The sequence below is a fragment of the Struthio camelus genome, chromosome Z (assembly GCF_040807025.1).
Source record: "Struthio camelus isolate bStrCam1 chromosome Z, bStrCam1.hap1, whole genome shotgun sequence".
Classification (NCBI taxonomy): Eukaryota; Metazoa; Chordata; class Aves; order Struthioniformes; family Struthionidae; genus Struthio; species Struthio camelus.
Window position 1 is genome coordinate 86,321,732 of NC_090982.1, and position 13,090 is coordinate 86,334,821.

A 13,090-nucleotide genomic window follows, 5' to 3' on the forward strand; every position below is an offset into this window, starting at 1 on the left:
GGCCCAAAACACATACATTTCATCCAGAATCGAACACAGGAAAGAAAAGCAAGATGGCAATAAATTTATGGGCTCATATCACAGCACGAGTAGCTCCTCTGCTGCTTTTAAGTGTGCCCAGTTCCCCAGCAAGGCACTGTAACGAGATCCCAAAGAGGCATGGCAGGTGGGACAGGAAAGGCGAGTCATAAAGGCTAAAATAGCATGAGGCACGCGCTGCAGCAGCCCTCAGCATCCTCCCTGCAGGACTTTGGTGTCTGCTCATCCACCTCATAACTTACTTTTTTAATTACAGCTCTAAATCAGGTAGCAAGCTGCTGCAACAAGCGCGTTCCCACTCCAGCTGGGGCGGGTTTCGCCTAGATCATCCACCACGGTTGGGCACGTTGGCCAATTTGTCTCAGAGGTGCTGCGAAAGGAAGCCTGCCTACAAAATAAGCCCCAAAAGGATGATGCTATGCTCAATTAGAGCAACATTGGTACGCTCTGCCTGTAAAAGAGAAAGTGCAGAAGCTTGAAGGCTTTATCTCACGTTGAAGAAGCCCAGGTCTTATTTCCATACCGACTTGAATATTTGGCAAGCAAAAGTGCTTGGACTCCAAAGTCTGTTTGGATAATGAGATTTAGGCACTTGGACATTTAGTTTTACCACCTAGTCACAGCGTGATGGAGCAAAGTTGCTCTCCCTTTCCGTTACGTTTGCAAAAGGAAAAAAAAAAAGTGCAGCTGTATACAGAAAATGTGCGACAGCTCGGGCTTGAACCTGCACACACAAGTCAGGCGAGGATAGAGAGGCTAGAGATTTGGGGCAGTTTCAGGCTGGTTTTCAGCCACAGCTCAGGCTCGAGCAGTGGCATTTCGCCACAGAAAAGCGGCCACTTGCTGGCAGAACAGCCGAGGCCAAATGAGTTTCATCGTATAGGCAGCAATTAATTCTCTTAGTGGTGCAAATTGCACTTGGAGGTGGCAGAGAGTAGCGGTTCATTTTCAGCACGCAGGAAGGAGCCTTCAGAGGGGGATATGGAGAGATCGGAGCGGATGCAGAGCATCCCGTGGGCGCCAAGGTCTGGCCTCGCTTCTGAATCCGCAGCAGAGCCACCGGACCGCCTGCTTGCATGCTTTGTAATAGCCACAGAGAAGTACCAAAAAATAATGCTGCGTTGAAATATTTAGAATAGATGAACCAAACAATCCCTTTTTTCTCTTATTTTATGCATATGAAATCCACAAAAGATGAGGAAGTGCTATGAGGTGGCAAGAAGGGGAGGAAGGAGATGAAGCAGATAAGCAGCAACGAAGCACCCATGAACTACACGGAGACTATCAGCAAACGCCCATACTTTCAGACCTCTAAGAGTCACACTGAGGCTGGAAAACACGGCTGGCTCATCAGCCTGCAAGACCCACTATTCCAGCAACACGCTGGAAAGAAACAGAGGCCATTACAAGCCGGATAAAGGGAACAACCCAGGTTTCCCAGGCGGATTTTACCTCCATAATTGGGCTTGAGGCGAGGACTTTGGCTTCAATGTTGGTCTCGCTGGCGGACCCACCGACGGTTGCAAAGAAGCGCATGGCGTATTTGGCCGAGACCGTCTTGCCAGCACCCGACTCGCCGCTTACAATGATGGACTGGTTCTTCTCGTCCCTGTTGCAGCAGAGAAGAAAAGCTGGCATGAGCTGATCTATTTTCTCGTTCAGCGTTTGCACCAGACAGTAGTCCTCTATCTTCACATGTCTCCCTTTCCCTCACTTTTTTCGCGCTGCCTTATGAATGTGGAATACACTCTAGACTCTACCAAAGGAAAGGTGAATAATATGCAATTGCAAAACATCCCACAACAGCTGAAATCCCAAAGGCCTAAAGGGAGCTCGCACATCCCCAAACATCCCCCAGCTCTTTCGGTTGCAGTGGGAGACTAAGCCCCCCACAAAGCGCTGCTGCTTTCGGGCCACCTGGAACATGCAACCTGGGGCTGAGATGCCTCTTTGTTATAACACTGAAATAACAAGCACCTGCAGCTTGACATTTATCTGGGGAAGCATTAACATGAATTTGCTGAATATCAGCTGCTAATGCTACAGGCATAGTTTCTCCTCCCAAGGCCTCCATGCAAGCCTTCAACTTCTCAACCAGCAAAAACAAACAAAAAACCCCCCAAAACAAAAAAACCCTCAAAATAAAAAAACATCGAAAATATTGAAGCAGTGCAATCTAGCACCCTGAAATTAGGCAACAGCAGAAGTCATTTGATCCTCTACGCAATTAAGTGAAGATCAGTATTTTCACATGTATTCCCACAGCTGGTTAAACTTCTACAGCAATAACATCTCCCACATCAGATTCACGCCATCGCTGCTTATTCCCCAAACCCTGCCAAAATTTCAGTCACTGCTCCAAAACACGGAGGTACGACGACTTCACTGAAATAGCCAGGGGCAGAATAAAATGAACAAAAACCCATATTTTCAAAAATGGGTAGGGTATTTTCAGAAGGATTTTGCTTCTTTTTGGAGGGGTAGGGGGGATTGGTTGAAGGGAAAGACCAGGAGGAAGAAGAAAGAGGATGAAGAGTCCAAAAGCAATTCCTGGTAGAAACCACAGAAGGGAAGTTTCTTTGGCTGCTCAAGTTTTGCAGAATAAAATAGATTTCAAGAAGGGCCCAGCAATGGGAAGACCCGGCAGCCTTATCCTCCTCGCACCGCTACCAAATTTGCTTCTAAAAGGAGAAGGGCACATCAATGTCACAACGCAACTCAAGCAAACATACGCAGGGTATTCCCACCCACCTCTACCCAAAGGCACTACAAGAGGTGGAGACGCCGTCCCGGCACGGGCAAGAGCAGCAGGGAAGGGGACACGGCAGCAGTTGATCTCCTCCACTATCGTACATGTATATCTGAATTCCTTCTGAGCTCAAGTTGACTGCATTTCCCTCTCAAAAGGATTAAGCGAGTCTCAAGCATAACATTTTGGTGCAAAACGTCGCTGCTGCACGCTTCCAGGAGGTGAGGACGGTCGAGCCGATTCCCGGCTGCGTTCACGTTTTTCTGAGTCTCTCCCCTGGCGATCTTGATCGCTGCCCCAGGCACTGGCTAACAACGTAGCAAGAGGCACCGTCAACCGCTTCATTTATTAAAAGGAGCTTCCGGCTGCTCCGGGAGAGCAGATCCGCGCTTCAGCCGCCTCAAACCATGCTGAGAGCAGCCCCTCCGCGCTCGCTAGGGAAAGCGGCCGACTATTCACAAGCACAAGTTAAATTAAAACAGTGAAACATCACCAGCAGTCTTCAAGAATCAGCACAGAAGCGCGTGCGAAAATCCAAGTTTTTATGGAAATATCAGGTAGCAAAACGCATCCAGATCCCCAGGCAAGGACATACGCCCCCAAGAAGTGCTGTGCACACTACTGCCTCTTAAGATTTTACAACCTGTGCCTCTTCCATCGCTTTTTCCTCTCCTGGTGGTCCTACAAGACCGACTGAAGAATGATCCCAACTGCTCATGCTGGCATCTTGCCGCTGCATTTTCGTCTTTTCGGCCAAGACCTGCATTTCAGCAGTGACACAACTTGGCACGAGACGAGGGAGAAGCTCCAGCTCCGGGGTGGTGAAAGGAGCACGGAGATCCAAGCTCCGGACTAGGGCTACAACAGGTTTCTCTACAAACTCTTACGCTCAATACACATATATTAATTAATGTAGCTTAAAAAGAAAGTTTTACCTGGAAATATTAGGATTCACAAAGGCCTGAGCAACACTAACTGTCTGCAGATGCAAACACTGATACGTCTGCAAGGCACACACAAACAGTATTAGTCTACGGTGAGTTTTCTATCCAAGACTGAGAATTACGACCTCTCCATACCAATTTTTACCTCTGCTTTTACATACCAGCTATTAAGGTGCAGTTGCAGCGCGGTTCAGGTCTGATCACAAACTGCCTTTTCTGGGATATCCCCAGATATATTCTCTCTCCCTCTGGCTTGTCTTTTTTAAAGTATCATCGTGCCACTAGTCAGGATGCCACTAGTCAGGATGACCCCACAAAACTAGCACCAGGATCTCCACCGGTGGCTCCATCGACTGGAAACACTCACGTTGGAGACATCTGCAACACGGCGCCAGCGCAGAAGCCCGGCCAGAGCGAAACACGGCTGCAACACGTAGCAAGGCTGCTGCTAAGCGGGACTTTTTGCAGCGCACGTCGAGCTGCAATCACTGACCTGCCCAGAGGTGAAAAATTCACCTGTCCATGATGCCAGTTCCTGGAAGCATGCAGTCCCCTTTCATATGTGCGTGCTCAAATTCATCCCTGCAGCGCGCAGAAAGGTTAACGAGGTCTTTCCGCCATGCCGGGGGCAATAGCCGCCTGCTCAGCATCTCTGCAGTACGAGGTCCCGCAGCTGCACCACGTCAGTGTTTGTAGCAGCACCCAAAGCACTCCAGCACCTTTAAGAAAGCCAAAGCGTACCCAGTATTCAAAAGCACGCACGAGGGAAGAAGGGACTCGCGGGAGTTTTCACACGCATCGATCCAGAAAGCAGCTTCTGGAAAGGCAGCTCTGGGATTTCAGCATCTAAAGGTACGGTACTGCTTGAGGCTAAAAATAAAAGCCTATAGTCTATACAGAGTTCAAACAGACGCTTGCACTGGTTTGAACTAACTGCTAATTACCAGCCTTTGCATTAAGGAAACAGTCCGTCCTTAACCTGCAATGCAAAAAGCTTGGCTGCGATACAGAGAAGGCAGCTCAACCCAGATGCGTCTCCCCGCCGCCTCCGAAAGACACGCGGAAAAGTCCGAGCTTCAGATCCGCATGGCTGGATCAAAAAAAAAAGAAAATCTCAAATGCGCTAACGCTAATGCTAATGCAAAGCCCCCTCTCGGCGTGGGGGCTGCGGCACAGGGCGGCCCCGGACCCTTACGCACAACCTCGCAACTCCAGCTAACTCCTTCCTCCACCTTCCCGGGAAAACCCCAGCACCGCAGATATTACTTCAGCTCATCTGAAGCTCAGGCTTCATAAACACATGCTTTTTTGTTATGGCAGAACAATCAGAGGGGAAATCGGGGCAGGAAATCTCCCGGGGGGGTCCCCCGCACACCAGCATGCGGAGCCGTTCCTTGCTCGCAAGAGCCACGGGATACGATCCGCCGGGAAGGCCCTTCGTTGCGGCACGGCGGTATTTTGCACTCCCAGTTCCCAGCCCTTTCCTGGCCAGGGGATAGGAGACGTCCCAGCGCACCAACACAGATGTGACCAAGAGCCTTCGCCTTTACACACTGGCTTTTATTAAAAGCAGGGTGGCGTATTTGCAGACTAATATATCCCGAGCGTTCTCCAGACCTACATCACAGCAATAAACTTGCCGTTTTCTTTATTTGCTGCTTTTCTTTATATTTATATTTTTTTTCTTTTATATTTACTGCTTTTCTTCAAAGCAGTAAACAAAGGCACGAGAAGGAATGGGGAATTTCAAAGGAAGTCATTTCGATACCTTTCCCCTACGGAAATTATCATTAGAACCAGCAGCTTTAAGCAAACTATTGAACTTCATCTCGACCTCACCAGCGAGCACAAAAACTCGTGCGCTGGAAACACAGCTCCTCTGCGAGAGCAACATCTGAAGCAATCGAGGGCAGAGCCCGACCCCGGGAGTAATTATCAGGGGTCGCTCGAGCGCTAATCCCTGCTGCGACACTAATTCCCCGTGTCGCAGGATGAGTCAATGGATGCCACTGCATTTCTGCACTGGAAATAATATTTAACCTACTTCTTTTCGGCTGTTTGGAGGATTAGCGCCCATAAAGCAATCTGAAGATTAAAGGCGCTGTAAGTACCACAGGTCAAATTTAGTCCAACCGTAACTAGAGCGCCCATAAAGGCCGGATGCACTTAACAGCAGGCTCTAAGACAAGGCTGCACGGTTGCAGCCTCCAGCCAGCGCTCGAGCCTGCACGCGTAGCCTGCGTCAAAGCAATAACGCCGAAAATAAACACCTGGGAAAGCAGAAACGCAAAAAATTACACACCCCTTTTCAAAAGAGCGTGGAGCCGCGCTGCCGCTGAGAGCTGACGGCGGTCGTCGCACTTGCTCGCTGTCCATCGGGGTTTGCAACACCACGGCTGGCTCCTTCGGCCAACGCAGGTATGAAAACGTAACGTGGGGACAGTGGCGCTTTTCCTCCGGAGAAACCTGATAATTTGTTACTTAACGTTAGGCAGAACAAGAGTGTGTCAGGAGGCGCTTCCCACGTTTCGTTGGGAAACGAGGAGAAAATAAGGAGCCTCCTTCGCCGCCGAAGCAGCGTCTCCTTCTTCCCGACCAGCCCGGCTTCGAGCAATGTGACTCCGTTTAGCCAAATCTCTTCTCTTGGGGAAAAACTAAGAGCGGACGATCTCCCGGCTCTCAAGATTAACCTCGGCGTCCATCCGAGACGCCCGTGCAGAGGTCTGGGCGCTTCTGGGTGATGCTCCAGTGAATCAGCGACCCCCTCGCTAACGCCGCGGGAACCCCACTAGTCCCGGCGCCTTCTTCAAGGGACCTTCCTCCCTGGCCCACTTTGTGCCCCCCCCCTTGGAAATACACCCCTAGCAGCGGGGAAAGCCTACTTCCTCCAAAGCCTCGCATAGCAGGTTCTTGCAAAACGCTGAGCCATCTCCATCTTCTTGCAAGTCCTCGAGGAGTTTAAAAAGAGGACCTTCTCCCACCCCGTGGGGTAACGACAGTCCCCGAAGCAAGGTCGTTATTCCCAGCTTCTTCACCCCAGCCACAGGCAGCCCAGCGACGCGTGTGAAACTCCCACGCTACCCTCCAATTAATTACAATCAATACGCGTTAGGGGAACCGATTCTCTGAAATTGATGGGAGCATCGATTCTGGGGCGCGCGCTCCGGCCTCTCTGCCTTCGAGTCTCCCGAAATTCAATGAGGAGTAAATGGGATGGGAGGAAGCGGCTGGAGGGTGGGAAAAAAAAAAAATCAGAGACTTTGGGCTCTAATGCAATTACAGGGCTTGCAAACACAATTCTGAACGTTTAACGACAGCCGGTGCTACAGCTACGGCGCCTCGGGGCTCTCGCAGCTCTCCCGCACCCTGCTCGATACACCCTATTAGCGCTTTTCTCCCCTTACGGGAAGCATTTGAAGTTGCGCACGAGGAAATAAAATCTAGGAAATAAGACGTCATCGAACTCCCCCCGCCAGCTTCACACAGCCAATACTTCAAGGCGTGCACGGTTTCGATGTAACCGGCCAAGCCCAAGGCAGCTATAATGCCAGATTATAGTAAAAAGTCACCTTGGGTTTTTTTTTTCACCTTCTTTTTGGTATGTTTTAATTTACATTCACCAGCCACCCTCACCTAGGCGAGGGTGAGAAATCAGACTGCGCGAGTAAATCAGTTTGGGTTCATCTTCAAACAAAGCCAGAAGCAGAAGGAAATCCTCCAAACACATCCAAAGCAGAGACGTGGCTTCGACCGGGCCGCTGGGGAAGTGGCGCCTCTCCGTCCCCACAGAGCGTTCACCTCCGAGCGGAGTGACGGCAGTGCTCAGCAAAGCAACCCCACGGCTCTGCCACAAGCACCTAAACCCAACGCAATCAGCCCTTTGCTTCTTGCAGTCTTTTGCCTCCATCCAGCTACGCGGCCGGTCACGGCACACGCACTCTCGCGACGCTGCCCATACCAGGGCTGGTCCGTTGTGACTATTTACGGGTTTTCCTATAATAGATATCTCATTTCTGACTAAAGCACCTGACAAACAGCATTCTAATTCCAAATTATCCCCCCCAAAAAATCATTTTGTCCTCCACTTGGCTTCAGAGCATCTCTGCCCCCTTCCCACCACGGAGGGGATGCGACTGGAGGGTCTCCACTCGAGCCCTTGGGAGACGTTGCCTGGTGTCTCTTGCGTTCTCTTTGCTATATTAGCCCTGGAGAAGCTGTGTCCAACTGCTTCTGCCAACCCTTGGGGCTAAGACCAGCACGAGTGCTGACATGGTTATGGGATCCCTTCACAAAGTCTCCACCACCTCGAATGCGATAGCATCAGCGCTGCCCGGTGAGCTCCAAGCACGAGACAGCTTGTCCAGTGCCCGCTGAGAACCGATCTTACTCGATGCACCTCGAAATCTTGGGTATGAAAACGACAGTACGAAACTCGACTTAACGTAAAACCAGCTTCCATCTTCATCTCCTCCTCCTCACTGTCCAGCAAAACACTGTCTTCCGTGCAATCCTTATCGGCAAGTGCTCCACAGTGGTGGAAAAAAGCAAACAAGGGGGCCTGGACCTCTGCAAGACGCAGACCGCGCGTGCTGCCTGCTGGTGGATGCAAGCAGCCATTTCTTCATTTTTGCCATGTACCCTTGGCAGCGCAACGCAGGATTTGGGTGCAGTTGCTTCCTACAGAAATTGAAGGCATCTACTGAAAAAAAAAGTTACCTAGAGTCCTGACCTTGGAGCCCTCGGTGCCCGAAATGGTGCCCTCCCCGTGCAGGAGGGCAGCAGCAAGGGTGAAGAGGAAGACGCACGCTATTGCTGCACCACCCGTAATTCAGCAAACATACAGGAGATGCAGTCATGGTTTTAAAGCAAACATCAGGGTTACCCAACGCTGGCCAAGCCGCAGCTGATTGCTGGAAGGAAAACCCACAGCATTTAAGAAGGATTTTTGCATTCGTAGTTCTCTTCATTTACTAACAGTGCTCATTTTAGAGTTTGCACATTACTTAAAAAAAAAAAAGCCAGGCGGCTTCTGGAAAGCCCCTTCCCGGTGGGCAGGGCACAGATGCAACAGCAACAGGACCTCACCATAAACTTCAGCTTAACCAAGACATTACTGTAAGCGTTGCCAGAATATTTGTCTTCCCACAGGCGTCGTAAAGGTTAATTAAGGTGCGCCGAGGCCGTTCGCACCTGCGGCAGGCAGATGTTAAAGCATTTGGCAAGAGGCATACGCGGAGCGGTGCGAGGTGTTTTTGTTTCACCATGCGGAACAGCTCTGCGGGCATCTTGCATCTGTTGGAAACGTCAGCCTGATGCCTGTGCAGTGAAATAAAGAGCCCAGCACTTAACGCTTTCTTGTAGTCCAGATGCTTTTCCAGAAGTTTTTGCAAGTCCTTTGTTAGCCATGATCTTTTTCACTGCAAAATTTGAACATTGCCTTTTGCAGACATTCAGGCCAGCTAAGAGGGGCGGGCTTCCTCTCGCACCGGCTACGCAGGGGTTTAGAGGCTGTCACATATGACTTTTAATCACCTGCCCTTTTTTTTTTTTTTTCCTCCTTTTTTTTAAAGCTGTTTTTACATGCAAGCGCTACAAAGCAACTCTGGTCATCCTCTTTGGGAAGAGCGTTCATTTAAAGGGGACTTTTAACACGTGCCCTGACCCACAGCAAGTCCTTTGTCCTGCACTGGGTAGACCCTGCCTTTTGCACCCAAGTGCTGCTATTTCAGGTGCCTTCACACTTCCTGATTACATCCCGGCCCTTTGGCTTATCAAAAACACGTCACGCCCTGCCTGCTGCCTTGTCAACACGCTCACAAAAAGGCCTGCGGAGCTTTGCCCTCTGAAACGTTGAATCTGCCCGGGCTATTCACGGGCGGCCCCAAAACCATCCGTCATACTCCATCTCGGCGACACCTTTTCTGAAGGATTTATTACCCTACTGCAGCCTTTAATGATAACACCGTTCTCAAAGCTCCTGCCTAGTGTATATAACGAGCCAAACTCGGACTGGTGGAAATGCTGCCAAATTCTCCAGAAAACGAGTGAAACCGCTGAAAAAGACACTCGTGCAGCTCACAGTGCCCGCTGTTCTGCAGCGGTGACAGCAAAGCTGGGTAATAAAAGAGATCATTGCAACCAGCAGAAGGAACCGGCAAGAAGGTCCAGGCAAGACAACCCATAAATATCTCCAGGTATGTATACAGTACGCATCTGCTTCTCTTTTTTTCTTTTTCTTTTTCCCTAACACACAAGGCTACACGACAGAAGACACCACACTCCCAAAGATGAAAACCTCGTAGTTCCACTCCACTTTCCACGACTTCCCTTTAATCACGTATTTGCCCACCTTAGGCGCATGGGCCGACAGCTCAAGACAGATGGTGTAAAACGAGCGTCCACTCACCTGGCCATCTGCTTATAGGCCTCTTCTGCCACCGCGAAGATATGAGGATCCATGTCCCCCATGTTTTGGCCGCTGTAGGCGTAGATGACATCTTGCTCGTAGATTGGCAGCTGCTCATAGGGATTGATGGCAACAAGCACAATACCTTAGAACAGAGAAACGGGCAGATATGTTACAAACCAAACACAGAGTTACATTAGTCTGGGCTTTAGAGGGCTTCGTTTTGATTGATTTTTAATATGACGCCTGGAAAAAAAGGAGATGGGAAGGAAATGGGAAATTCTGATCTCCGTGTCTCCTTGAAACTGCGGTGCTTTGAGAGCAAGGCAGTAAGCTCAAGTACAGCTATGGAGGAGGAATGAGAAACTGTTAACGAAAGCGAGCGTATAAATCTCCATTGTGCAAAGCTTGACTTTTTAGAAGGTCTGAGAAGAAGGGCTAAGCGATGCCTGAGCCTTAACTTCAGAAAAGTAATTCCTATGCAGCCGAACCAAACAAACATCACGGATTTTCCCACAGCTTAAATTATGAGTAAAAGCTCCTAACAAAGAACGCACTCAAATCAAAATGAAATGGATAAATCACAGTAAGGGAACACCAGAGACTGAGCTTTAAAGTCTCCCTGCGCTCTCGCTGCGGGAAACCCATGCCTGGAGGAGGAGAGTCATGAATTAGAGGCACATCCATCCATGGTGCTGCCTGTGACTCCGGAGAGCCGGTGCAACCGCCTGGTCTCGAGAGCAATTCATACGCCCAGCAACACTGGAGCGCTCCCAAGTTCCAGCTCTGAAGTATCTTCAGGTTTTGTAGGTTTAAAAAAAAAAAAAACCAAACACTGTTGTTATTTTGAGGAGCTACAGAAAGTACGTGCCTGGCAGTGAGAGAAGAGGTGGCAGCTGGTGCTCTGTCCCCAGCCTGGCCAATTCTGGGCTCAGAGATGTGCCAAAATTATAACAAATCACACAAACTCGTAGCCTGCAGCAAACACAAGGCTGTGCGACTTAACACGCATCGAAAGGCCAAGATTAGCTAAAGTCATGTTCCCTTAGTCTGAGGACTCCTGGACCATCTACTCCCAGTGACAAGGGGTAACTGCTGTCTTGGATGGGTTTGGCCAGCCAATCTCCCCAGGAAGGACAAATCGAGTTCACATCTGCCCTTAATTTGCTCAGAATCTCAGCGTTAATGACCCCAAAGTCATCAAGAACAGGCAGAAAACAGCAGCGCACCATTTTTGCTTGCACTTTTTCCTACGTAAGCTGACCTCTATCACTGGCCATCAGTTTTCTTTGGATAGCACTACAATTCTGGATGGAAACCGCTCCAGAAAGGAGCTTCTCTCGCAGAGAAAAGAAATGCTTGGCAACAACATTAACGGCACATCTTTATTGTCTACACTTCTGTAGCATAATTACAGTTTTCCTCTCTCATGACTGGCTAAATTGCACAATTTTCTGGGACATAAATCCCATAGATCTGGTCACCATTAGGAACTCAGAGTAGGGAACTCTTTAGAGAGGGAAATGCACCATGGGCGTCTCTCAGTTGGATCACATCTTTCTAGAGTGCTACTGTTCTCAAGTGGTTTCACAGGTCCTTGTGTTTCCCCAGAGATGGTCAAGCACATTCACAGCTGGCCTTACACTCATCTGACAAGGTGCTTCTACAGACAAGTATGTTCACAGGTTTTTCCAGCAACACAGGTGGTGGTAGCCCAACCATCGCACAGGTCATATTTGGGGTCTCCTATCTCTGGACATGCTCCACAAGCTCAGAAAGGTGTCACCACACTTGCCCTCAAAAGCTACCTCCGATTTTGTGGCCTCCGATTTTGTGGCCGTTACCTCAGACGTGGACCTAGATGGCTCCCCTGGGGCCCAACAGCCACACTGCGACACTCACCACAGTACGTGTAGATGTGGTTGGACTCGAGGAACCTCACTTTGAGGTTGTGGAGGACCGCAGGCTCATGCAGGTAGCTCAGGGCCGTCAGGTCATTCTCTCCCACCAGGATATCAGGATTGCGCAGGAAAGGCAGCTCGTTTCCGTGGAGGTCAACGGGATACTCGCAGATCTGAAGAGACACACACAAGGAACGTGAAAACAGAAAACCCATCAGCTCCTTTAATGGCCGATAGCTGATCTAAGGATAACTCTAGCTCGATGCGCAATACACGATACGACAGTCGCCCTGTTTGCCGACAGCCCCTCTGGCTCTAGGTCAAACGAAAGCCCCCTTACGCATGGACAGAACCCCGAGAGAAGCCAACAGGACCATTATTAAACTGGTTTGGATAACCAGAATTGCTTCAAGGCTTATTCCCTTTGGATTCCTCAGTGTTCAGTAAGGGCAGGCACAGGAGAAGCTGCCTAATTTTTAATTCAAGCCACGTTTAAGTACTCAAAACCTTAACATGCTTCAAATGGGGGCAGGATGCAGGGAAGCACAGAGTCCCTTCTGCTCCCGTTTCTCAAGAGCAGGGTTAGGGGGTCCGTGGCATTAGAGCAAATGGCTTGCTCTTTTTGGCTTATCCCCAAATGAACCACAGCAAGGCCACCAACTTTTTTAAAAAAGTGTATTTTTTTCCTGTCAAGTGAAAAGAAAAAACAAAACAAAACAAACTTTTTGAAGTCACCCTTGCCTCCCTCAGAGCACTGGGCTTTCAGATCCTAGAGAAACAAGACACCCCACATGCCCTGGCTTTGGGATGCTTGCTTCCCCTCCGGTGTTTTGGGAAGTGGTCCCGAAGTTCCCCAGCACCTGCAGCACCACCACCTCCTCGCTCTCTACCTGCCTCCTCCTGCTGTAACCTGCTGAACGGGCTCCAGCTCTGCAATTACATCGCTATGTCTGAAATTTAAATTAGAGCATATCTGGCAACGAGGGCGTGTTGCAGGGTCAGTCCCGCTCAACCAGGCAGCTGGAGCACAATGCTACCCAAGACAACATTC

The 13,090-nt window shown here is 49.7% G+C and overlaps 1 protein-coding gene across 2 annotated transcripts in view; it reads right to left on the bottom strand.

The window, feature by feature from the left end:
* LOC138064629 (unconventional myosin-Vb-like) overlaps positions 1-13,090 on the bottom strand; it is a 135,607-nt gene that overhangs the window by 92,969 nt on the left and 29,548 nt on the right. For both annotated transcript variants that reach the window (XM_068928074.1, XM_068928073.1), the window contains exons 3-5: positions 12,041-12,212; positions 10,139-10,283; positions 1,492-1,648 (exon numbers count right to left, since the gene is read on the bottom strand). In XM_068928074.1, the coding sequence (XP_068784175.1) occupies positions 1,492-1,648; positions 10,139-10,283; positions 12,041-12,212 (474 nt within the window). The remainder of the gene's footprint in view (positions 1-1,491; positions 1,649-10,138; positions 10,284-12,040; positions 12,213-13,090) is intronic.